At 47.7% G+C, this 27,165-nt stretch overlaps 2 protein-coding genes across 2 annotated transcripts; both read right to left on the bottom strand.

Annotated features, from left to right (window-relative positions):
- Nucleotides 1-30: 30 nt before the first annotated feature.
- LOC309373767 (tubulin beta-1 chain-like) lies at nucleotides 31-5,465 on the bottom strand. Its single transcript, XM_081918277.1, has 4 exons — nucleotides 5,283-5,465; nucleotides 4,394-4,502; nucleotides 2,815-2,925; nucleotides 31-2,267 (listed from the first exon to the last, which is right to left on the bottom strand). Exons 1-4 carry the CDS (start codon nucleotides 5,337-5,339, stop codon nucleotides 1,207-1,209), a joined length of 1,338 nt encoding a protein of 445 aa, XP_081774403.1. The 5' UTR covers nucleotides 5,340-5,465; the 3' UTR covers nucleotides 31-1,206.
- Nucleotides 5,466-10,382: 4,917 nt separating this feature from the next.
- LOC309373765 (tubulin beta-1 chain-like) lies at nucleotides 10,383-16,464 on the bottom strand. The gene is made up of 4 exons (XM_081918270.1): nucleotides 16,283-16,464; nucleotides 15,388-15,496; nucleotides 14,201-14,311; nucleotides 10,383-13,386 (listed from the first exon to the last, which is right to left on the bottom strand). Exons 1-4 carry the CDS (start codon nucleotides 16,337-16,339, stop codon nucleotides 12,326-12,328), a joined length of 1,338 nt encoding a protein of 445 aa, XP_081774396.1. The 5' UTR covers nucleotides 16,340-16,464; the 3' UTR covers nucleotides 10,383-12,325.
- Between the last annotated feature and the right edge of the window lie 10,701 nt (nucleotides 16,465-27,165).

The following is a 27,165-nucleotide window of genomic DNA, read 5'->3' as shown; positions in this document are numbered from 1 at the left end:
CAATATGGTCTATCTTGAAGAAAACAGTCATTATTCAGAGCACATGCCTTTATAGAGTCCTCAATATTTAACACCACACAAAAACCATTGAACAGTTTGAGTTCATGACAGATTCTTAATGTTTACACAAAAATGCCACAAAAAACGTGCTTTATCACTGCTATCAGAATCCATGCCTGCTCTATTTGCAGTCTTCTTGCTGTTTCCCCCCCTCATTTTCAAGCTTTTTGTTCTCTTAAAATGGAAAGGTTTAAAAGCCAGCTTTTTTTAGGGAACATGGGACATACGTCATTGAGCAATTAGTACCCCAAATATAATCTAACTATGGAACTGAAGATAAACTATACAACTCAGTGGCAAACTCCTCCCTCTGAAGAAAAAGTTATCCATGAATCAGTCATGATTTAAGTATCTGCATCCTTTGAGGTATGCAGCGCAACAACCGCAAATGTTGCAATTAAAATTTAAACTGTCGAACATCTAACACACAATTCAGGTTGCAAATTTCTATACTGTGCATTGTGGCAATACAAGGACATTTTTGAGGGCAGGGAATATCCAAAATTAGCTGAGCATACACCTCTAGAATTTGGTAGAGCGTCCTCCTCCAACTAGGCCTAGTGGTGGTGTAATCCAAAACAGCTAGAAGGGCCAGGTTAGGGGAAGCTGCTGTACGAATTTCTTCTCTTTCATGCTTGCAAAATGTGAAGAGGTGTTCTCAGGTTGTTCCTCAATGGCCTTCCAAACTACTATTTCTAGATTCCTGAATTTTCAATATGGCTTGTGTATTTAGCTTCCTTGTCTATGGAGCAGCTGAGAGGTCTATTTCAGATAACGTTTCATATAGGTAACCTCTGCAGAAATTTATAACAATTATAAATTTATATAAATTTATAATTTTTATAAAACAGCTGCAGTACAATTGTGTGATCAATAGCTTTCCCAATTGGCTGAACAGTTGTCTTAATAAGGAAGTAAATATATTTTTAAGGGTAAAGTTTACAAAGTTCACTTTCCGCTTCATAGGACCCATTTTTCATTATTATGTTGAAATGTTTTCACGACCTATAAAAGTGCTTCCAAATCAAAGGGTTTGGGCAATGAGGGAAATCAACAGTGAAAGCACCAAGTTGAACTGAAAAAGCATGCAGCAGCAGAGCTGAACAGACTGTGCCCCAAAACACTTGCCCCTAAACCACCGCCATCCTAAGCCTCGTCCTCCTCGCCTTCCTCTTCAAACTCTCCTTGCTCGTCCGCTGTGGCATCTTGATATTGCTGGTATTCGGAGACCAGGTCGTTCATGTTGCTCTCGGCCTCCGTGAACTCCATCTCATCCATGCCCTCTCCGGTGTACCAGTGCAGGAAGGCCTTTCGGCGGAACATGGCCGTGAACTGCTCAGAGATCCTCTTGAACAGCTCCTGGATGGCCGTGCTGTTGCCAATGAAGGTGGCGGACATCTTGAGGCCTCGCGGAGGGATGTCGCACACGGCCGTCTTCACGTTGTTGGGGATCCACTCGACAAAGTAGCTGCTGTTCTTGTTCTGGACGTTCAGCATCTGCTCATCCACTTCCTTCATGGACATTCTGCCTCGGAAAATGGCTGCCACCGTCAGGTAGCGCCCGTGGCGTGGGTCACAGGCCGCCATCATGTTCTTGGAATCAAACAATTGCTGGGTGAGCTCTGGCACCGACACGGCCCGATACTGCTGGCTTCCGCGGCTCGTGAGGGGAGCAAAACCGGGCATGAAGAAATGCAGGCGAGGGAATGGCACCATGTTGACCGCCAGCTTGCGGAGGTCGGCATTCAGTTGGCCAGGGAACCGCAGGCAGGTGGTGACGCCGCTCATGGTGGCCGACACCAAGTGGTTGAGGTCCCCGTACGTCGGAGTGGTGAGCTTGAGTGTGCGGAAGCAGATATCGTACAAGGCCTCATTGTCAATACAGAAGGTTTCATCCGTGTTCTCCACCAGCTGGTGGACGGACAATGTGGCATTGTAGGGCTCCACCACTGTGTCCGACACCTTAGGGGATGGCATCACACTGAACGTGTTCATGATCCGGTCAGGATACTCCTCCCGAATCTTGCTAATGAGGAGTGTTCCCATCCCAGAGCCTGTGCCACCGCCCAGGGAATGGGTCAACTGGAAGCCCTGCAAGCAGTCGCAGCTCTCTGACTCCTTCCTTACCACATCTAGCACAGAGTCCACCAGCTCAGCTCCCTCTGTGTAATGGCCCTTGGCCCAGTTATTCCCAGCACCACTCTGGCCTAGAAGCAGAAAGAGAAGGATACAGAAACAAATTGGCAACTATTGATTTCTATCTGCTAATGGCATCATGATCTGGTCTAACTGTTCCTCTTATAAGCCATGTCCAGATGCAGCCTACAAAAGCAGTTTATTTTCCTCTGGTTTTCAATTATAGTCTTTAAAGACCCAGCTCTGAAAAAGTACATTGAATCAAATATCTTGAGCTTTCGTACCTTTGGCAATTTGAAGGGTAGGGGATGATGAAACTCAGAGGAAGGACAGATCATTCTACCATATCACCTACTGCGTATACCTGGAGATGTGCCACCTTTCTGCCAACTGGCATAACTAGCCTTGCCCTTGTTTCAGTACATGATCAAAAGTTGCTGGGAGAATGTATAGGATTAGTCAAACATTCCTCATAGCTGAATTCAAGTGGCTTCCGGGACAGGCAGAAGAGTCAGCTGTTTTGCATAGGGATGAGATCTGCAGAACATTTGGAATGACAAGATACATTGCGCTCTTGTCAAGAAGGGAGACTACAGTCACCAAAAGAATATTACATACCAAAGACAAAATTGTCAGGCCGAAAGATCTGGCCGAATGGTCCAGACCGGACCGAATCCATTGTGCCAGGCTCCAAGTCCACCAGGACTGCACGGGGGACATATTTGTTGCCTGCAGGGAGAACAAAAGAAAGATTTATGGATGCAGTGACCTTGTTAAATTATCTGCAGTCTACTGTGCTCTTGGCAACCCTCAGCGTTACTCAGAAAAGAATTTTATATCAAGTAGCAGCACTTATTGTGAACAGATTTTCAATGGCAACTGCTGTCAACCGCTATTCTCTAAGGTATTTAGTCAGCAAAATCAACCGTACAAAGAAAGCAGGTTTCTGGCATCAGCTTCAGAAAACAGGCCTTAATCATGCTCTAGCCTCGGTTATGCCTTTACATAGCGACAGCTTTGTACAAGCCCAGAGGAAAGAAAGCATCGTTCTCCCCTCGTCTGTCAGGTCTTTCACATCACCCACTATCCAGTCCTTTTAACTTGAGATGCACCTGCTCTACCACTGAACTGGTCCCTCCCCATAGCCCACCCAGCTAAGTTGTGGCCCATCAGCTGTTACCACAATCCCCTTTGAAGTCAGTCAGGGGTCTTATTATGTATCCAAGCACAATTCAAAGTGTTGGTGCTGACCTTTAAAGCCCTAAACAGGCTTGGCCCAGTATACCTGAAGGAGCGTCTCCAGCCCCATTGTTCAACCTGGACACTGAGGTTCAGCTCCGAGGGCCTTCTGGCAGTTCCCTCCCTGCGAGAAGTGAGGTTGCAGGTAACCAGACAGAGGGCCTTCTCGGTGGTTGCGCCCTCCCTGTGGAATGCCCTCCCATCAGATGTCAAGGAAATAAGCAACTATCTGATGTAAGAAACCTGAAAGCAGCCCTGTTTAGGGAAAGTTTTTAATATTTCATCTTTTGCCATGTCTTTAATGTTCTGCTGGGAGTCGCCCAGAGTGGCTGGGGAAATACAGCCATATGGGCGGGGTATAATAAATTATTATTATCACCCGACATCTGGTGATTGGCAGGTGGGACGTCCTGCTCACCTGTCAAGGTTGGCCTGTGTGTGTGTGTATGTATGTATGTGTGTGCATGTGTGCATAGACCACAGCAGCCAGAGCCACTTCCCCACCTGTACTTCATAGGTAGCCATGGAAAATTTTGTCTGCGAAGTTTTATTATTACAAGGTTATTTATTTTCAATTACACAAATCATAAATAACCTTTGACATCCAGAAACAACAATGTCAATGTTTCCCCTCCCAAGCAAATAACCCTGTGTTTGAAAACACATAATTAGGGAGCTTCTGGCAGGCAGGCAGGCTGCATCTTAGAACAAAGAAATTCTTTTTACTCCCCTCACACAGAAGCAGATTCTTCTAAGGTGGGGCTAGACACAAAAATGGGAAGAGCATCTGTTTATAAAAATAAAAAAGGCTCTTTGCAAGAACTGCGTATTTATCTGCAGATTTAATTAGTTGGAAGCCGTGCAATCTATCAATCAAGATTTCTGTAAATGGGCAAGAGACTTATTTCCGGAGGCAGCTAGAAGCACTTCCTTAAAAAGACAAGCACTCCATTTTTACCGGCAGCTTCATTGTAGTAGACGTTGATCCTCTCAAGCTGCAGGTCACTGTCTCCATGGTAGCTGCCTGTCGGGTCAATGCCGTGCTCGTCGCTGATGACCTCCCAGAACTGAAACGGGAATTTTGCAGAGCGATTTAGCAAGTGCGACGAGGAAGCATGACTAAACACGTGCAGCTGCCGCGGCCACACCTTGGCCACCATACTGCAAGCACATGATCCTCTGCGCCATGACGAGACAGATTCCCTTCACACAAAGCAATGCCAACAGGGCATAGGAAGGCAGGATTGTTAAATTTCACGGATGGACATACTGGTGGGGGAAGAGGGGAGGGACTTGTTTAACAAAGAATGAAGCCAATTGGCTTCCGTCTTTGCACCATCACGCTGCTCCAAATCCAGACTGCATCCTCTGCAGAGGGGCGAGGCAACCTAAAAGCTTATCGTTATAACTGGATTACTGCTAGTTCTAACACTGTGTGAGACAGATCTGGCCCCGATGGAAAGCGAAGTCCTTTATTGTTTCCCGCAAGATCTGCCCTATCTGCAGGGTAAAATGGTCTGTGTATCCGAGGCTTGCGAAAGAGGAGGCGCACCGTAGACATAACCCCGGGGAGGGTTTTCCTAGTGCTCTGCCCCCTCCCCAATCCTTCAGCTTAATTCTTAGGTGGCGATTAATGACTTTCATTGGAGACGCAAGAGTGGCTGGGGAAACTCAGCCAGATGGGCGGGCATAAATAGTAAATTTATTATTATTATTATTATTATTATTATCATTATTATTATTATTATTAGAAAACGAAACGACACGGCTGGTCCCCACACACTCGGCTCTTACCAACAATAGATCCCCCCCACCAGATTCCCTTGCCCCCCGCTTTCCCATGATACCTTGGCTCCAATCTGATTCCCGCACTGGCCGGCTTGCATGTGCACGATCTCCCGCATGGCTGCGACTTTGTTTCAGGCGATCACCCGCTTGCTACCTTCTGGAAAGAAAAAGCTGCGCCTTACACTCTAGAAGACGACAGAAGCAGAAAACAAGGGCGCGCCTCCCTCCTCCCCCGAGGGCTCCTTTATAGCGGGAGCGCGTGGCTCCGCCCCTTCCCGGCCGGGCGCAGGGCGGGGCTAAAGGCACCTAGAAGCCTCCTTGTCTCTCGCTCCCGCCTCCGCTGCTCGCGCCCGAGGGAGGGACGGAGGGAGGGAGGGCGCGGGGCGGCGGCTGCCTGCATTTGACCGACCTCGCCCCGCGCACGCAAGCAGGTGGTATCTTAGGGGCGACCCTAATACTGCAAAGCGGGTCCTCGCCTCGCTGTGCCGGCTTTTGGTCTTTTCAGCGGGGGTTTTATTTTTGCACCTGCCTGCAGCAGACACCATTTTGATGCGCTCGAAGGTTTTCTTTCCCCCAGAGAGACTGTTGTGGGCCCGGGAGCTCAGTCTTAGGGTTGCGTTTTTCTGCTGCGGTCAGAAATCTCCGATTTTTCCCTCCCCCACCCAGCCCTTTCACATCCTGCTTCATCCAATGCGTGGGCATCGCCGGCTATAAAGGAATGTGGGATTGTTAAGAAACGACTCACGCTGCCGGGGAAATGCCTAGCTGCTGGTTCATACTACTCTGATGAAAGAGTGAGAAAAGAGCAGGCTGTGGAGTAGGAAAAGCAGCTGTTTCCCCGATAACTTGAGGGGGATTTGGTTGACAAGTGCAGGGCACACAGTCTCCCAAGTCCCTTTATAAGCGAATTCTTGTATATCCCAGAATTCGCTCCTATCTGTGAGGAGGAAGGGAGTTGGCAACCTTGACCAGCAAGTTTGAGACTTCACCTGCCTACATTTCAATGCAGTTGTGGAAGCAATGACGAAATCAGGCTCCCATAGCCTTCCTCTTCTGTGTCAAGACTTCCATCCAAGAAACTATCATTAGGATTGTAGACCCCTTTTTTTGTTTACTAATGTGGGGTGCTTGGTCTTTTCACCTTTGGTTGTGACTGAGTGGGACTCTCAGTGGGGAGTTTTGAGCCCAGAGAGTAACATGTCTAGGGACTAGTAGAGATTTTGGAACACACCTGTTGTATGACTGCCTTTCTTTTTTGTTGTGTAGCGTGCTGTCTCCCCATTGCCATTGTTTCTTCCTTCCCTCTCTCATACTCTTAGTTCCATGCAGGTGTGAGCAGAGTGCTAGTTCATGTGCATCTATGATCATGGCCATTTCTAGCAGCATATTCCTTGGGGCCTCTGGACAGAACATGGTGTTATGAGTTTGTGGGGACCAGATTGCCCTAAATTCCTGGATCCAGTAAATGTTAAAAAAATAAGCCGGGCCAGTTTCCTGATCAGGTAATCGCCTGGGAGATGAGCCATTTAGAGAACAAAGGGAAGGTAACGAGCCATTAGTGGGGCTACCTTTGAAGGTGACCCGGAAACTGCAATTAATCCAGAATGCGGCAGCTAGACTGGTAACTGGGAGTGGCCGCCGGGACCACATAACACCGGTTCTGAGAGATCTGCATTGGCTCCCAGTACGTTTCCGAGCACAATTCAAAGTGTTGGTGCTGACCTTTAAAGCCCTAAACGGCCTCGGTCCTGTATACCTGAAGGAGCGTCTCCACCCCCATCGTTCAGCCCGGACACTGAGATCCAGCGCCGAGGGCCTTCTGGCGGTTCCCTCATTGCGAGAAGTGAGGTTACAGGGAACCAGACAGAGGGCCTTCTCGGTAGTGGCGCCCGCCCTGTGGAACGCCCTCCCATCAGATGTCAAAGAGATAAAGAATTACCTGACGTTCAGAAGACATCTTAAGGCAGCCCTGTTTAGGGATGTTTTTAATATGTAATGCTGTATTGTTTTTAATACTGATTGGGAGCCGCCCAGAGTGGCTGGGGAAACTCAGCCAGATGGGCGGGGTATAAATAATAAATTATTATTATTATTATTATTATTAGGGAAGCAAAGAGAGGGAGCTCTATGTCAGAAGGCAAATAGAAAGGGCCCCTCCTTCAACTCAGAGTGAATTTGAAGACAAAGCTGGAGTTTGAGAGCTGGCTTTGATGTGAGCGAGAAACTGGAGAAAAAACAGCAAGCAGAGAGTCAGGGAGCCGTGGCTGATTTCTGCTCGAATCCAAGGCTGCAGCTATGGGAGAAGCAAGACCCTTTTGTGTGTTAATCATATGCTCAGGTTGTATATATGTGTAGATAAAGGTGTGGGAATGTTGAGGAAAGTAGGAGAGGATATATTGATTAAGTATTATCCCTCCTCACTCACGCTAATGAGTAAGCAGCAGAGCACATTCCCTTGCAGGTTCCTGGAAGCAAGTTGATGATTTGTTAGAACTATTTAAGTTAAGCAGTCCAGTCTGGCTTCTCCAGCCTGGATTGTTCCTGGCAATTTTCCCCTTTTATTTCCCTCCTAAAATAATAACAAAATGACAGTCTTGTTTAGAAGCAAGAGTAAAGTTTACTTACATTCAGTTCACAGTAGTATTCTGAAGGCAGGCTTTATCTTGTGGTTACAGTTACATTTGTAGAGAAAAGCAGTCTGAGCTAGGCCTCAGACTATCTACCTTGTGGCTTCCATCCTCTGTAAGGATGAGCCATGTGCTGGCTAAGAGCCAGAAGAGGAGTCCAAAAGGAGAAAATGGGGGGGGGGAGGGAAGATGGCTGCATGACTAGCCCTTTTGTAGAGTCTGCTAGGGTCACGCCAATCTACCTGGTCACACTTGGGGGGCGGGGCTCCAAAGCAGGTATGACAGGAAGTCCTCCCTGTCTGGAGCAACATTCTCCTGTGTGTCCACTCTAGGCAACAGGAAATGTTGTAGTTGACGGCTTCAGTGATGATATATCCCACAAGAGACACCACAGTCTCTGCTGTGCCTCATTTCCAGTAAGAAACCTGGACTCTGGGGAAGCGTCTGAAATCCCTGGACTCTCACACCTCTTGGCGATTGGGGTGATGGGCAACAGTACTTAGCTGCATTTCTTCTTTTTCTTGGCTATTTATGATTCTGTCAGCCAACATGCCTAGTTTAAGAGCTCAAAGAGGCATATTTAAAGGGTTGTACATATAAGTCATATCGCCTTGGTTTTACTTACCACATCTGCTTTCTCTTTAAAAATATTTTTTATTGAAAGTTTATTTTCCACAATTATGCTTTCTCCAATAAAATAATGCAATCATTGGCTTCCCTTCTTCAGCTCCCATGGTTCTTTTAAGTTTCCCATCATTACTGCATATCCTATTCTAACCATCTAAATCGCGCGCCCCACTTTAAATATTACCTCAGCATGATTTTTACTGTTGAATTTACCTCAATCCTGCTAGCGTTTTCACTTGTTTACAATTATTTCCCCATAATTCTCCTATTCTGCTGGTTAGACCCACTGGTTCTGCATACTCCCATCATCTTGAACTGCCATTCTTCCTCCTTTGGATCTTCTCCCACCCTCCATTTTATCCCATCTGCTTTTTAGCTTTCTAATTCCCTGCATTTTCAAACTTAAATTACAAAAAATGGAAACATACCTCTCTGTGTTTATTTTAAGGCCATGGAGTCCTGTTGAACAACAAACTATTTTAGTGCTTATAGAGAGCTCTTTAATGAGCTGTTCGATTTTAATGATTTGTTACTTTTTGTTTGCTGAAATTGCCAGGAGATGAAAGGTTCCTTCGAGAGATCACCCAGATGTCCCTTCTGCCCAAGAGACCATACCTTGAAAGCCAGCTTATATTTTTGCAACTTTCGCTTGGTGTGGTGTGCAACTTTATTTCCCGTGTGTACCAAGGCACAATCACCTCATTGCATCTACCAAGGAAAGGCTATGCACATCAGCTTTCTTTGAAGACACCCGCACTTAATGTCTGAACATCAGGGACACACACAGAGATGTGGCTCCGCAGCACCATTCCACATCTTGTGCCTCATTGCGCGATGCATGCAAGGTTAATGTTCTGGAGATCTGTGGGCATCCATGAGGCGGCAAGGGCATCTTCCTCCACAAAAATCATAACCCCCTTCGTTAAGAAAAAGAGCAGGTTTTAATCATGTGTTGTGAGAAACTAACCTACTCCCACCTTCTAGGCTTTCAGCATTCTATTTCCAAGTTGTTCATAAACTAAGCTCTTCTAAAACCAAGGTACCACTGTATTGCTTAGTTCTTAAGAATGGAGTACTAAACCAGGGGAAACGTGTCATAGTTTTTTGTTACTACTTATGTATTTTATATTTCACTCTGGCCCTCCTGATGGTTGAAAGAGGGCAAAATGTTTATATTCAAAATGTTTTCCCAGGGATGATGAAATGTGGTACTTTGAAGGAAAAGATAAGGACCTGAGGAGATGGAGCAGTGGTTCTTGACTGTGTATCACCTAGAGTGATCCCGTGTAGACTGTTGAAAAGACCAGCATGAACACTAGTACACTCAGTTTCATGGATTGCAGGTGTGAGGCCTGTTGATCACAGGATTCCAAACATGGTATTGCTTTAGATTAGAAACGCTTTAAGGGAATTGGGGCAAGGGGAACCTAACTCCTATACGGATGCTCCAGATTAAAATACCCCATTAAAAGTGGTGCCACTGCTCTCTCTCCCCCGCATTTTACAAAGTTGATTTCCTTTACAAGATGTTCAGTAAATGTACGCATGTCACCAGTACTTCAGATGCTGGGCTTGACAAAACCAAAGAGTTGTAGAACTGGAGGAGTTGGAAGGGAGGCAAAGGGTCATCTAGTCCAACCCCCTAAAATGCAGGAACCACAGCTAAAGAATCCCAGACATCTTCCTCGCAAGGGAGCTATTGGGATGAGAATTCAAGTTCTGGGGTAAAAAAATGAATAGATTTTAGGAATAAATAACCCAGCAGAGTTTGGTCAGCCACCTCCAAACAACCCACACAAGGTGAAGTAAGATGTTTTTGTTATGGCCAGGGCTATTAGCATTGAAATATATATATATATTTCAGGGGGCTTGGGAGTGTTTAGCTGCTTTAAAGAAGAACAAGCATAGGCCAAAAGGGCTAGTTTATTAACTCTCATTTAGAAAGCTTTGTTTCAGTCCTTTACTACCATGTTTTCCAAATTCCACCCTGAATAAGGCATTGGTTCATTTAGTACAGGGTTTCCCAAACATGGATCACCAGTTGTTTTTGGTCTACAAATATCATTTCAGACCACAGATTATGCTAGCTAGGGATAATGGGAGTTGTAGTCCAAGAGCATCTGGAGACCCAAGTTTGGGAAACACGTCCCATCCACCCCCATTATTCCTTAGGGCAGGCATGTCCAACTGGTCCATTACGGGGAATCCCTGGTCGATCGCGTGATCCTGATTGATCGCCCAAAAAGAAAAAATAGCTCAACAACTTTGGTTAATCCAATGGGTAAATCACTGCCAGTTTAATAGTTGGAGTACATCACAGTCTCTTGGAAGTTGGACATGCCTGCCCCAGGGAATGCAGAAAAATAGGTTCCTGTCCCAGTCCTAGGAAGGTGGTAAAGGAACCCATGTCTGTCTTTCTTTTTTACCCTGCAGCAGCAGAACAACATGAAGGAAAACTCTTGTCTGTGGAGAGTGAAAGGATAGGTCTCGACTCTTCCTTGGTTCCACACGTTGTCTCAACAAATTATATTCTCAGCAGCCACTCCTCCAAGGTTTCAGGTGCATGTAGTGATCTGAAGGACAACCTCAAGTCTTACCATCACTGGCTGCAATCTTCTGCGTTCTCATGAAGCTTCAGAGGCACAGGCCCAATCTTGTTTTCCTGTAATTATGATAATCATTTACCATACCTTCAAGAAATTGGTTTTAGGCTGAGGTCTTGACTCTCCTCATTGAAGATGAGTGTGATTAGGATTTTTTTATATATATGTATAAAAAAACTTGGAGCAAATTAATTACAAAAGAAAACAATTCCTCACTAATGAACATGGAGTGCAGTTCCTAAATTGAGTAGTGTTAGACCAGTTACTTAGACACCACCTCTATTGAGGGACCATCTGTAGGAAAAATGAAATTTGTACTGTAATTCTTGTTGCATCAATTAGGGTTAGAGTAGCAACTTACTTTCAATGGACAACAGTACTCCTTAATGTCAGGACAATTTAGGCTTTAGACTTATGATGACAATGTTGAAAACATGTTTCTTGCCATTGTCTTCAGAGTATACTCCAGCTTCCTTAAATAGGGATGTGGATTCTGTGAGCTTCCAAGTGATGTTGGACTAAAACTCCCACTCGCCATTCTCCCTGGGGCTGATGGGAGTTGGAATCCAACAACATCTGGAAGACCACAGGTCTCTCGTCGCTCAATTAGGAAAGGCACCAAGAAGCCTGACAATCAACATTATCTTTTAACATAGTTTTAGCACCCCAAGGAGAGCATAATGATCTAAATATTTTACAAATTGTGTAGAGGTGTTCTCAGGTTGTTAATCAATGGGATCCAAACTACTATTTCTAGATTCCTGAATTTTCAATATGGAATGTGTAGTTAAGCTTCCTTGTCTATGGAGCAGCAGAGAAGTCTTTATTTCAGATCAATTATGATATAAGTAACCTCTGCAAAAATTTATAATAATTATAAATTTATATAAGTTTACAATGTATATAAATTTATAATTTTTATAAAACAGCTGCAGTACAATGGTGTGATCAATAGCTTTACACATACAGCTGAAGGACAACAGTTGTCTAAACAAGGAAGGACGTATATTCTTAGAGGGAAAAAGTTACAAAGTTTACTTTCAGCCCCAATTTAAAGTGTGGAGAGCACCCACTTTTCATTATTATGTTGAAATGTTTTCACGACCTATAAAAGTGCTTCCAAATCAAAGGGTTTCGGCAATGAGGGAAATCAACAGTGAAAGCACCAAGTTGAACTGAAAAAGCATGCAGCAGCAGAGCTGAACAGACTGTGCCCCAAAACACTTGCCCCTAAACACCGCCATCCTAAGCCTCGTCCTCCTCGCCTTCCTCCTCAAACTCTCCTTGCTCGTCTGCTGTGGCGTCTTGATATTGCTGGTATTCGGAGACCAGGTCATTCATGTTGCTCTCGGCCTCCGTGAACTCCATCTCATCCATGCCCTCTCCGGTGTACCAGTGCAGGAAGGCCTTTCGGCGGAACATGGCCGTGAACTGCTCAGAGATCCTCTTGAACAGCTCCTGGATGGCCGTGCTGTTGCCAATGAAGGTGGCGGACATCTTGAGGCCTCGCGGAGGGATGTCACACACGGCCGTCTTCACGTTGTTGGGGATCCACTCGACAAAGTAGCTGCTGTTCTTGTTCTGGACGTTGAGCATCTGCTCATCCACTTCCTTCATGGACATTCTGCCTCGGAAAATAGCCGCCACCGTCAGGTAGCGCCCGTGGCGTGGGTCACAGGCCGCCATCATGTTCTTGGAATCAAACAATTGCTGGGTCAGTTCTGGCACCGACACGGCCCGGTACTGCTGGCTTCCGCGGCTCGTGAGGGGAGCAAAGCCGGGCATGAAGAAATGCAGGCGAGGGAATGGCACCATGTTGACTGCCAGCTTGCGGAGGTCGGCATTCAGTTGGCCAGGGAACCGCAGGCAGGTGGTGACGCCGCTCATGGTGGCCGACACCAAGTGGTTGAGGTCCCCGTACGTCGGAGTGGTGAGTTTGAGTGTGCGGAAGCAGATATCATACAAGGCCTCATTGTCAATACAGTAGGTTTCATCCGTGTTCTCCACCAGCTGGTGAACGGACAATGTGGCATTGTAGGGCTCCACCACTGTGTCCGACACCTTAGGGGACGGCATCACGCTGAACGTGTTCATGATCCTGTCAGGATACTCCTCCCGGATCTTGCTGATGAGGAGTGTCCCCAGTCCGGAGCCCGTGCCGCCTCCCAGGGAATGGGTCAACTGGAAGCCCTGCAAGCAGTCGCAGTTCTCCGACTCCTTCCTTACCACATCCAGCACAGAGTCCACCAGCTCAGCTCCCTCCGTGTAGTGGCCCTTGGCCCAGTTATTCCCAGCACCACTCTGGCCTAGAAGCAAAAAGACAAGGATACAGAAACAAATTGGCAACTATTGATTTCTATCTGCTAATGGCATCATGATCTGGTCCAACTGTTCCTCTTATAAGCCATGTCCAGACCCAGACTACAAAACCGGTTTACTTTCCTCTGGTTCTCAAATACAGTGGTACCTCGGGATGCGAACAGGATCCGTTCCGGAGCCCCGTTCGCATCCTAAAGCAAATGTAACAAGCGATGGGTCTGCACGTCGCGTTTTGCCGCTTCTGCGCATGACGTCATTTTGAGCGCCTGCGCATGCACGAGCGGCGAAATCCGGAAGTAACACGCCCCTTTACTTCCGGGTTGCTGCGGAGCACAACACGAACGCACTCAACCCGAAGCACATTCAAACCGAGGTATGACTATATAGTGTTTAAAGACCCAGCTCCGAAAAAGTACATTGGATCAAATATCATGAGCTATCATACCTTTGGCAATTTGAGGGAAGGAGATGATGAAATTGGCTCAGAGGAAGGAGAGATCGTTGTACCATATCACCTATTGCGTATACCTGGAGATCTGCCACCTAGCATAACTAGCCTTACCCTTGTTTCAGTACATGATCAAATGTTACGGGGAGAATGTATAGGATTAGTGAAACATTCCTCATAGTTGAATTCAAGTGTCTCCCAGGACAGGCAGAAGTCAGCTGTTTTGCATAGGGATAATATTCGCAGAACATTTGGAATGAATAGGTATGAGGAATCCAGCAGCTGCTTCAAGATACTTTTTGGAGTACCTGTCAAGAACAGAGACTACAGTCACCGAAAAAAATATTACATACCAAAGACGAAATTGTCAGGCCGAAAGATCTGTCCAAATGGTCCAGACCGGACAGAATCCATTGTGCCAGGCTCCAAGTCCACAAGGATGGCACGGGGGACATACTTGTTGCCTGCAGGGAGAACAAAAGATTTATGAATGCAGTGACCTCATTAAATTATCTGCAGTCTGCTGGGCTCCTGGCAAGCCGCAGCGTTACTCAGGAAAGAATTTTATATCTCAACCCAACGTGCTGCTTTTGCGCATGCATGCATGGCGAAACCCAGAAAAAATACTTCCAGGTTTGCCGTGTTCGCATCCTGAAAGATACGCAACCAGAGGTGTGATTATGTAGAGGTAGCAGTGTATCTTTTAGAAGACATCTGAAAGCAACCCTGTTTAGTAAAGTTTTTAATATTTGATCTTTAACCATGTTTCTAATGTTCTGCTGACAGCCGTCCAGAGTGGCTGGGGAAATACAGCCAGATGGGTAGGGTATAATAAATTATTATTATCATCACCTGACACCCGGTGATTGGCAGGTGGTACGTCCTGCTCACCTGTCAAGGTTGGCCTGTGTGTGCGTGTACATGTGTGTACCACAGCAGCCAGAGTCATTTCCCCACCTGTACTTAATAGGTACCCATGGAAAGTTTTGTCTGCAAAGCTTTATTATTACAAGGTTATTCATTTTCAATTACAGAAATCATAAATAACCTTCGAAATCCAGAAGCAACAATTTCAGTGCCATCCCCACCCCCGCAAAAAACCTGTTTTCATTACTTTAATACCTTTTCAGTCCCCACCCCAGACAGATTAAGATAAATTTTAAATACTTTAATACAACCCCAGTTTACTGGCCAGGTGTGCATTTTTCTTCTTCTTCCCAAGTCTGTATTTTTAGTTTGAAAACACATAATTAGGGAGCTTCTGGCAGGCAGGCAGGCTGCATCTTAGAACAAAGAAATTCTTTTTACTCCCCTCACACAGAAGGAAATTCTTCTAAGGTGGGGCTGGACACCAAAATAGGAAGAACATCTGTTTATAAAAATAAAAAAGGCTCTTTGCAAGAACTGTGTGTTTATCTGCAGATTTAATTAGTTGGAAGCCGTGCAATCTATCAATCAAGATTTCTGTAAATGGGCAAGGGACTTATTTCCGGAGGCAGTTAGAAGCACTTCCTTAAAAAGACAAGCACTCCATTTTTACCGGCAGCTTCATTGTAGTAGACGTTGATCCTCTCAAGCTGCAGGTCACTGTCTCCATGGTAGCTGCCTGTCGGGTCAATGCCGTGCTCGTCGCTGATGACCTCCCAGAACTGAAATGGTAATTTTGCAGAGCGATTTAGCAAGTGCGACGAGGAAGCATGACTAAACACGTGCAGCTGCCGCGGCCACACCTTGGCCACCATACTGCAAGCACATGATCCTCTGCGCCATGACGAGACAGATTCCCTTCACACAAAGCAATGCCAACAGGGCATAGGAAGGCAGGATGTTAGATTTCACGGATGGACATACTGGTGGGGGAAGAGGGGAGGGACTTGTTGAACAAAGAAAGAAGCCAATTGGCTTCCGGCTTTGCACCATTACGCACGCACCCAACCAGCTTGAACGCTGCTCCAAATCCAGACTGCATCCTCTGCAGAGGGGCGAGGCAACCTAAAAGCTTGCCGTAATAACTGGATTACTAACACTGTGTGAGACGGATCTGGCCCCGACCGAAAGCGAAGGCCTTTATTGTTTCCCGCAAGATCTGCCCTATGTTGCGACAGGCAAAGATGGTCGTCGCATCCGAGGCTTTACGAAAGAGGAGACGCATCGTGGACGCACAGCTGTCAACTTTTCCCTTTTCTTGCGAGGAATCCTATTCGGAATAAGGGAATTTCCCTTTAAAAGGGGGGGGGGGAGTTGACAGCTATGCGTAGACATAACTCCGGGGATATTTTTCCTAGTGCTCTGCCCCCCCCCCCCAATCCTTCAGCTTAATTCTTAGGTGGCGATTAATGCCTTTCATCGGAGACGCAAGAAAAGGAAACGACACGGCTGGTCTCCACAATAGATCCCCCCCACCAGATCCCCTCGCCCCCGCTTTCCCATGATACCTTGGCTCCAATCTGATTCCCGCACTGGCCGGCTTGCATGTGCACGATCTCCCGCATGGCTGCGACTTCGTTTCACGCGATCACCCGCTTGCTGCCTTCCGGAAAGAGAAAACTGCGACTTGCTCTCTCGACAACAGCAGCAGCAGGAAACAAGGGCGCGCCTCCCTCCTCCCCCGAGGGCTCTTTTATAGCGGGAGCTCCGCCCCTTCCCGGCCCCTCCTCGTCTCTCGCCCGAGGGGCGGAGAGGAGAAAGTTCACTCCTCCGCTGCTCGCGCCCGAGGGAGGGAGGGGGCGGCGGCGGCGGCCTGGATTTGACCGGCCCCGCCCCGCGCACGGAAGCAGGTGCTTTCTTAGGGGCGACCCTAATATTGCAAAGCGGGTCCTCGCTGTGCCGGCTTTTGGTCTTTTCAGCGGGGTTTTATTTTTGCACCTGCCTGCAGCAGACACCATTTTGATCCGCTCTAAGGTTTTCTTTTCCCCCGATCCAAAAGCAGATAGACTTTTGTGGGCCCGGGAGCTCAGTCTAAGGGTTGCGTTTTTCTGCTGTGGTCAGAAATCTCCGATTATCCCCTTCCCTACCCAGCCTTTTCACATCATGTTGTTGTTGTTTAGTCGTGTCCGACAGCAGACTGTGCTGATCCCTGGAGTAGGAGAAGCAGCTGACAAGTGCAGGGCACACAGTCTGCAAGTCCCTTTATAAGCGATTTTTTTTTATATCCCAGAATTTCCTCCTATCTGAGGAGGAAGGGGGTGGTAACCTTGACCGGGTAGTTTGAGACTTAACCTGCCTACCTTTCAATGCAGTTGTGGAAGCAACGACGTAATCAGGCTCCCATAGGCTTCCTCTTCTGTGTCAAGACTTGCATCCAAGAAACTATCATTAGGATTGCAGCACCCTTTTTTTGTTTATGAAATATACCTGGGGTCACGTAGTGATTGAATGCTTTTTATGGCAGCTGGTAAAACAGTGAGTGAGTTCCCTCCCCACAACCTCTGGGTTTATATACAGTATTTACACAATGGGTCCCATCTGATTGGCTGATTATGCTTCCCTCCTGGAGCCTGATTGGGCTGCTCCTGCAGGCCAATCACATTGTTGCATTCTGCCTATTGTTCTAGGATCCAAGCTTAGTACATAACACCCCTCCCCTCTAAGTTTCCATCATGTGCAGGTGGTTAGCATCCGTAGTCGTAGAAGTATGCCGGTCACCTACATATGCGCTGTGGTCTGGGATGTCCCTCGGTATAGGTTTCTGGTTCTGACTCTTGTTCTGGGGCTGGCTGCTGCAACGGGGCTCTTTGTTCGGGTTCCATCGGTCCACACAGTCGTGGTTCTGGTTCCTGTGGGCGCTCGGCCTCGGGGGTCACCTCTGGGCTAACTAGTTCTGCCTCCCTTGCCTGCTCCTCCAGCTCTACAGGCCTCCCCTCCCAGCTGTCCCCTTGGGATTCCTCAGTCCAGCCCTCTTCCCAGTCGTCGTCCCCCCAATCATCGCCATAGCAGTGGCGGTGCCAGCTTTGCCCCCCCCCCTGTGTTAGCACCTCATACAACACGGGGCTGGTCGCTCTGGTGACCGTGGTGGGTACCCATGCTGTGCCCGCCCCGAAGTACACTATGTCCCAGGGCCAGAAGGTCCAGGGGTCCCTACTTTTCCCCACTACTGCCTCATCCTCAGCCCTGTTGGGGTGAAGGCGGTCCAGTCTTTTGTGAGGCACCAGCCCATGAATAGTTCCACTGGGCTTTGGCCAGTCGTTGTGCTGGGGGTGCTGGGCTGGGCTAGGAGAAATGCGGCTAGGCAGTGCTCCCAGTCCCCTTGCATTATGCGCCGGAGGGCATCCTTGGTGGTCTGCACCATGCGCTCTACTTGACCGTTGGTGGCGGTGTGGAACGTTGCTGATCATGTGTGGTGGATGGCGTTTTGTGCTGTGAAGGTATGGAACTCCTCTGGCGTGAACGCTGTTCTGTTACCCGAGACGAGGGTGTTGGGGAACCCATGGGTCATAAACAGCCCACGTAGTACTCGGATGGCCATGTCCATAGGAGTGGATGGTACCAGGGCAATCTCCAGCCATTTGGAGTACGAGTCCACCACTACGAAGAATGTCCTTCCCTGGAAGAGGCCAGCAAAGTCCACATGCAGGCGGGACCACACTGCTTGGGCGGACTCCCAGGGTTGGACGGGGGCTCTGCGGACGTAGAAGTGGACGGTACCAGTGCGACTTCCAGCCATTTGGTGTAGGAGTCCACCACTATGAAGAATGTTTTCCTCTGAAAGGGGCCAGCAAAGTCTACATGCAGGCGTGACCATGGTGCTCGGGTGGACTCCCAGGACTGGACTGGGGCCCTTGGGGGATCTGGGCGGGACTCCTGGCAGGTCTGGCAGTATTTAACCCAGGCCTCTATCTCTCCATCAATCCCCAGCCACCACACACAACTCCTTGCAAGGGCCTTCATTCTCACTACCCCTGAGTGTGTTTCGTGTAGGGCTGTGAGGACCTTTTGGCTGGGGAACGACCATCCTGCTTCCCCATAACATGCACCCCTTGTGGGCCGACAGTTCGTGTTTGCAGGTTGTTTAGCCCAGGGTTGCTACTGGACCATCCCCGCCACACCCAGTTCAAGACCTCGGAGATGACCCTATCCTTCGAGGAGTGGCGTGCTACTTCCGGCGGCTGAATGGGGCTGTTGGGAAGCTGTTCCAGGCTCATGACCTCTTGTGCGGGTGCTGGTTGGGGACGGTCTCTGGTAGTGGCAGCCTGCTGAGGGTGTTTGCACGGTCCATCGCCTTCCCAGGCCAGTGGATCCGTGTATACTGGTAGCCGGCAAGGAAAATCGACCACCTGAGGACATGAAGTGACAGTACTTGAGGGTCTGCTTCTCAAGGGCAAACAGGCTGAGCAGTGAATTGTGGTCGGTCGCCAGGGTGAAGGGGCACTCGTACAAGAAATTGTGAAATTACTCCCTTCGCGATTGCCAGACCCTCTTTATCTATTTGCGAGTAGCTCCTCTTGGCTGCAGAGAGGGTCTGGGAAAAGTAGGCAACCGGCATCTCTCTCCCATTCAGACGTTGGTGCCCCAGGATGGTGCCGATGCCGTAGGGCGAGGCATCACATACCAGCACCACCAGGCAGCCTTTTGTCAAAGTGCACCAGGACTGAGTTCGAGACGAGCGACTTCCTAGCGCTGCCCCCACACCCATGAGGCCTGTTTGTCTAACAGTCTGTGTAGGGTCTCCGCTACCGCCGCATTGTGAGGTAAGAAGGCATGGTAGTGGTTCAATAGTCCCAAGAAGGCCTGGATTTCGGCCTTACACTTAGGTGCCAGGGTGTCGCAAATAGCTTGCACCTTGTCCCCTGTCGGGTGGACTCCGTCTGCGTCCACTGTAAATTCCAGAAAGTCTACCTTTTGCATTCCTAGCAGACACTTTTCCTGCTTCACCTTGAGGCCGGACATCTGGAAACAGTGCAGGACAGTGCGGAGTCGGTCCCCAAACTCCCCTGGTGTGGCCCCAGCAATCAACACATCATCGAAGAAGGAGGTGACGCCAGTAATTCCTTTGAGGAGAGAGTCCATGAGATTTCGGAATATGCCTGCTGCCACGCTGATGCCAAATTGCAGCCACTTGACACGGAATGCGCCCCTGTGCGTGACACTGAGTCTGTGCCTCAGCAGTGGCCTCATCCACTGGTAACTGCTGGTAGGCCTGGGCCAAGTCCAGCTTGCCAAAAATCTTCGACCCTACCAGGGTGGCGAGGACATGGCTGATTTGTAGAGAAAAGCAGTCTGAGCTAGGTCTCAGACTTTCTACCTTGTGGCTTCCATCTTCTGTAAGGATGAGCCATCTGCTGGCTAAGAGCCAGAAGAGGAGTCCAAAAGGAGAAAATGGGGGGAAAGGGAAGATGGCTGCATGACTAGCCCTTTTCTAGGGTCTGCTAGGGTCACGCCAATCTACCTGGTCACACAGAGGAGGAGGTGGCTCCAGAGCAGGTATGACAGGAAGTCCTCCCTGTCTGGAGCAACATTCTCCTGTGTGTCCACTCTAGGCAACAGGAAATGTTGTAGCTGACGTCTTCAGTGATGATACATTCCACAAGAGACACCACAGTCTCTGCTGTGCCTCATTTCCAGTAGGAAACCTGGACTCTGGGGAAGCATCTGAAACCCCTGGACTCTCACACCTCTTGGCGATTGGGGTGACAGGCAACAGTACTTAGCTGCATATCTTCTTCTTCTTGGCTGTTTAGATTCTGTCAGCCAACATGCCTTGTTTAAGAGCTCAAAGAGGCATATTTAAAAGGTTGTGCATATAAGTCATATCACATATTCTATTCTAACCATCTAAATCCCGCCCACCTTTAAATATTACCTCAGCATGATTTTTACTGTTGAATTTACCTCAATCCTGCTAGCGTTTTCACTTGTTTACAATTATTTCCCCATAATTCTCCTATTCTGCTGGTTAGACCCACTAATTCTGCATACTCCCATCATCTTGAACTGCCATTCTTCCTCCTTTGGATCTTCTCCCACCCTCCATTTTATCCCATCTGTTTTCTAATTCCCTGCATTTTCAATAATTCCCTGCATTTTCTAATTCCCTGCTTTCTAATTTCCTGCATTTTCAAACTTAAAATGACAAAAATTGCAAACATACTCTGTGTGTTTATTTTAAGGCCATGGAGTCCTGTTGAACAACAAACTTATTTTAGTGCTTATAGAGAGCTCTCTTTAATGAGCTGTTCGATTTTAATGATTTGTTACTTTTTGTTTGCTGAAATTGCCAGGAGATGAAAGGTTCCTTTGAGAGATCACCCAGAAGTCCCTTCTGCCCAAGAGACCATGCCTTGAAAGCCAGCTTATATTTTTGCAACTTTCGCTTGGTGTGGTGTGCAACTTTATTCCCTGTGTGTACCAAGGCACAATCACCTCATTGCATCTACCAAGGAAAGGCTATGCACATCAGCTTGCTTTGAAGACACCCGGACTTAATGTCTGAACATCAGGGACACACACAGAGATGTGGCTCTGCAGCACCATTCCACATTTGTAGCCTCATTGCGCGATGCATGCAAGGTTAATGTTCCTGAGATCCGAGGGCATCCATGAGGCGGCAAGGGCATCTTCCTCCACAAAAATCATAACCCCCTTCGTTAAGAAAGAGCAAGTTTTGAGCATGCGTTGTGAGAAACTAACCTGCTCCCACCTTTTGGCATTTTAAGTCAATGAATGAAATCAGACCAATGGCTAACACTTAGGAAAGACGATCCATCCAATTAAACAAGGCTAGAGTGAAACAGCTATTATCTACAGTTATGGTTTGCTATTAATCCTCTGCTGCAGGTTCTTTTTTGGGGGAGAAGTCATTCCTGCTGACCCATAGAAAACAGTGCAGGTATACAGGATTTTAGTGCAGCTGTGCTTGGGGAGCAGCGTGTCAACTCAAAAACCAAAATGCAGCAGCAAAGACAGGAACATACAGTGGTACCTTGGTTTAAGAACAGCCCTGTTTATGAATGATTTGGTTTACAAACTCTGCAAAACCAGAAAGTGTCTTGGTTTGAGAACTTTACCTCGGCCTAAGAATGGAATCCGAACTGTGGAAGGGCACCGGCAGTGAGAGGCCTCATTAAGGAAAGCGTGCCTTGGTTTAAGAATGGTTTTGATTTAAGAAGGGACTTCCGGAACGGATTAAGTTGGTAAACTGAGGTACCACTGTACTATATTTCTAAGCCAGGTCTTTGGACTTTTTTTTTTTTTACTCTGTCAACATTTTGGAACATTACTCTGTTTAAACCAAAGCAGACCAAGCCTGTTTCTATTATGTCGATATTTCCAAAGTCAGGACACTGGCTGGAAGTGTGTGGGTTATATCCATCCTGCAAAGCATCCCTGTTTTGTTCTACTCATGTTGCCGAAGCAAGTAGGTTGCATATGACAGCCCTGATGTGTAGTCTAATGTTTTTAACCTAGTGTTTGGTGGTGGTAGGGGGAATGGGAGGCGATTCTTTGGGAAATGCAGCATGTAGGCTATAAAGCCTTAAAAGGCTCAGGACCGCAATACCTCAAGGACCGCCTCTCTCCATATGAACCTACCCAGACCCTGAGATCATCTTCTGAGGCCCTTCTTTGTGTGCCCCCTCCTCAAGAGGTCCAAAGGGTGACAACACAAGAACTGGCCTTCTCTGCGGTGGCTCCCCATCTGTCGAATGCTCTCCCCAAGGAAGTTCACCTGGCGCCTTCACCGTACACCTTTAGGTGCCAGCCAAAACATTCCTTTTTAACCAGGCCTTTGGTCGATCTGATTGACATCCTATGCCCTTTTAAAATGTGTGGGTTTTTTGTGGCGGAGAGCTACCGGTTTGTTGTTTTTTTATTATGCATTTTGTGGTTCTATATCTTGATTTTATTCTGTGAACCGTCCCGAGATCCCCAGGTATAGGGTGGTATATAAGTACAATAAAAAAATTAAAAAGTGAAGTTGTAGCAGCCGTGCAATTAATTAAGGACTGGAGAAGGGGACGGCAGCCAGGGGGAAAGCTGAGTGTTTCATCAGGGAGTGAAAAGACATTTGGATCTCAGATCCGGTCTTGAAAGACCTACATTGGCTCCCAGTATGTTTCCGAGCACAATTCAAAGTGTTGGTGTTGACCTTTAAAGCCCTAAACGGCCTCGGTCCAGTATACCTGAAAGAGCGTCTCCACCCCCATCATTCTGCCCGGACGCTGAGGTCCAGCGCCGAGGGCCTTCTGGCAGTTCCCTCATTGCGAGAAGCAAAGCTACAGGGAACCAGGCAGAGGGCCTTCTCGGTAGTGGCGCCCGCCCTGTGGAACGCCCTTCCAGCAGATGTCAAAGCGATAAACAACTACTTGACATTCAGAAGACATCTTAAGGCAGCCCTGTTCAGGGAAGTTTTTAACGTGTGATGTTTTACTGTATTTTTGGTTTTTATGGAAGCCGCCCAGAGTGGCTGGGGAGGCCCAGCCAGATGGGCGGGGTATAAATAATAAATTATTATTATAATATTATTATTATTCACCAGCAGATGGACAGCAGGTCTATCCACTGACAACCAGCAGGTGGGTAGATGTGAAGTGCATGTTTCTCAGATGCCAAGTCTACCCAGGCTCCATCATTGCTCTGTCACCAGATACTCTAGACCTGTTATCTGATACTAGTAATGTTTATTTGGCGTAAGCTCACCCACAGAAAAAGGCCAGCAACTGCTCATGCACCCAGATACAAAACACAGTGAGATGATTTCTCATAAGAAGATTTCTCGTAGAAGGGCATTAGCAGCTTGTATAACAAAAATATGCACCCTTAAACCCATTGGATTAAATGTCTCTAGGTATCACTTAACTCTTAAGAATGGAGTACAAAATCAGGGGAAACGTGTCATAGGTTGTTGTTTTTTGTTACTACTTATGTATTTCATATTTAGCTCCAGCCCTCCTGTTGTTAAAAGAGGGCAAAATGTTTATATTCAAAATGTTTTCCCAGGGACAATGAAATGTGGTATTTCGAAGGAAAAGATAATGACCTGAGGAGATGGTGCTGTGGTTCTTGGCTGTGTATCACCCAGAGCATGGGTAGGCAAACTAAGGCCCGGGGGCCGGATCCATCCCAATCGCCTTCTAAATCCGGTCCTGAATGGTCCGGGAATCAGCCTGTTTTTACATGAGTAGAATGTGTGTTTTTATTTAAAATGCATCTCTGGGTTATGTGTGGGGCATAAGAATTCGTTCATTCCCCCCCCTTTAAAATATAGTCTGCCCCCCCACAAGGTCTGAAGGACAGTGGACTGGCCCCCTGCTGAAAAAGTTTGCTGACCCCTGACCCAGAGTGATCCCTTGTAGGCTGTTGAGAGGATCAGCATGAACACTGGTACACCCAGTTCTGTGGATTGCAGGTGTGGGGTCTGTTGATCATAGGATGCCACACATGCTGCTTAAACACAGATGGTGCTGTGGTCTGCACCACTGAGCCTCTTGGGCTTGCTGATCAGAAGGTTGGCAGTTTGAATCCCCACAATGGGGTGAGCTCCTGTTGCTCTGCCCCAGCTCCTGCCAGCCTAGCAGTCCGAAAGCATGCCAGTGCAAGTAGATAAATAGGTACCTCTGCGGTGGGAAGGTAAATGACATTTCTGTGTGCTCTGACTTCCATCGCGGTGTCCCATTGCACCAGAAGCAGTTCATGCTGGCCACATGACCCGGAAAGGTATCTGTGGACAAAGGCTGGCTCCCTCGGCCTGTAGCGAGATGAGCTCCACAACCCCATAGTCACCTTTGACTGGACTTAACTGTCCAGGGGTCCTTTACCTTTATCTTTTACCTGCCATACATGGTATTGCTTTAGATTAGAAACGCTTTAAGGGAATTGGGGGAAGGGAAACCTAACTCCTATACGGATGCTCCAGATTAAAATACCCCATAAAAAGTGGTGCCACTCCTCTCTGCCCCGCCCTGGATTTTACAAAGTTGATGTCCTTTAAAAGGAAGATGTTCAGTAAACGTGTGCATGTCACCAGGGCTTCAGATGCTGGGCTTGACAGAGCTAAAGAGTCATAGAACTGGAGGACTTGGAAGGGAGGCAAAGGGTCATCTAGTCCAACCCCCTAAAATGCAGAAACCACAGCTAAAGAATCCCAGACATCTTCCTCACATGGGAGCTATTGGAATGAGAATTCAAGTTCTGGTGTAAAAAACTGAATAGATTTTAGGAATAAATAACCCAGCAGAGTTTGGTCAGCCACCTCCAAACAACCCACACAAGGTGAAGTAAGATGTTTTTGTTATGGTCAGGGGTATTAGCATTGAAATATATATATATATATTTCAGGGGCCTTGGGAGTGTTTAGCTGCTTTAAAGAAGAACAAGCATAGGCCAAAAGGGCTAGTTTATTAACCCTCATTTAGAAAGCTTTGTTTCAGTCCTTTACTACCACCTTTTCAAATTCTACCCTGAACAAAGCATTTGTTCATTTAGTACAGGCTTTCCCAAACATGGATGGCCAGTTCTTTTTGTCATCATCATTCCTGACCACTGATTCTGGTAGCTAGGGATGATGGGAGTTGTAGTCCAAGAGCAACTGGAGACCCAAGTTTGGGAAACACTGCCCCCTCCCCCGCATTATTCCCTAGGGAATGCAGAAAAATAGGTTCCCGTCCCAGTCCTAGGAAGGTGGTAAAGGAAACCATGTCTTTCTTTCTCTTTTACCCTGCAGCAGCATCACAGCATGAAGGAAAACTCTTGTCTGTGGAGAGTGAAAGGACAGGTCTCAACTCTTCCTTGCTTCCACACACTGTCTCAGCAAATTATATTCTCAGCAGCCACTCCTCCAAGGTTTCAGGCGCATGTAGTGATCTGAAGGACAACCTCAAGTCTTACCATCACTGGCCGCAATCTTCTGCGTTCTCAGGAAGCTTCAGAGGCACAGGCCCAATCTTGTTTTTCTGTAATTATGATAATCATTTACCACACCTTCAAACAATTGGTTTTAGGCTAAGGTCTTTACTCTCCTCTTTGAAGATGAGTGTGATTAGGTTTTTTTTTAAAAAAAAACTTGACTAAATTAATTGCAAAAAAACAACAATTCCTCACTGCAATGAATATGAGTGCAGTTCCTACATTGAGTAGTGGTAGACCAGTTACTTAGACACAACCTCTATTGAGGGACCATCTGCAGGAAAACTGAAATTTGTGGTGTAATTCATGTTGCATCACTTAGGGGTAGAGTAGAAACTTACTTTTCAATGGACAACAGTATTCCTTAATGTCCGGGCAATTTGGGCTTCAGACCTATTACGACTCTGTTGAAAACATGTTTCTTGCCATTGTCTTCAGAGTATACTCCAGCTTCCTTAAATAGGGATGTGGATTCTGTGACCTTCCAAGTGATGTTGGACTAAAACTCCCACTCGCCATGCTCACTGGGGCTGATGGGAGTTGGAATCCAACAACATCTGGAAGACCACAGGTCCCTCGTCGCTCAGTTAGGAAACGCACCAAGAAGCCTAAGGATGACAATCATCATCTTTTAAGATAGTGTTAGCACCCCAAGGAGAGCGTAATCATCTAAATATATCACAAAAACATGCCTGTTTGTTCCTTGGTCAAATATTTTTCCAGTGCCAAATGTTAATTGGAAGAGTACCGTATTTTTCGTCCTATAGGGCGCACTGGCCCATAGGATGCACCTCGTTTTTTGGGGGGGAAATGAATTAAAAAAAATTATTCCCCCCCCCAGCCGTGGCTGCCGCTCCAAGCCTTGCGCACACCTGCCCGAAGCAGGGGGCACCCTCCGGAGGGCTCCGTGTGCTTCAGGCTGCAGGCTGCCACCCCAAGCCTCGCACGCTCGGCGGGACCTCCCGCCGGGTGCGCAAGACTTGCGGACACTCGCCCGAAGCACGGGGAGCCCTCCGGAGGGCTCTGCGTGCTTCGGGCGGCAGGCTGCCGCCCAGTGGCGTAGCGTGGGTTGTCGGCACCCAGGGCAAGGCAAGGCAAGTAATTTGCGCCCCCTAACCCGTGGATTTGTGCCCCCTAACCCCCGGATGTTGCGCCCGGGCCCCCCTGCAGCCCCCACGCTACGCCACTACTGCCGCCCCAAGCCTCGCGCGCCTGGCAGGACCTCCCGCCAGGAGCACTAGGCTTGTGGACACTCGCCGGGGCTGCAGGCTGCTGTCCGCAAGCCTTGTGAGCCCACGGGAACTCCCGCCAGGCTGGCAAGGCTTGCAGATAGCTTCCTGAAGCCTGGAGAGCGAGAGGAGTCGGTGCGCACCGATGCCTGTCGCTCTCAAGGCTTCAGCGAAAGCCTGCATTCACCCATAGGACGCACACACATTTCCCCTTCATTTTTGGAGGGGAAAAAGTGCGTCCTATGGGGCGA

The sequence above is a fragment of the Podarcis melisellensis genome (genome assembly GCF_964234715.1).
Source record: "Podarcis melisellensis genome assembly, chromosome: 7".
Classification (NCBI taxonomy): Eukaryota; Metazoa; Chordata; class Lepidosauria; order Squamata; family Lacertidae; genus Podarcis; species Podarcis melisellensis.
The sequence above is the reverse complement of the archived record's forward strand: the minus strand, read 5'-3'. Positions and strand labels throughout refer to the sequence as shown.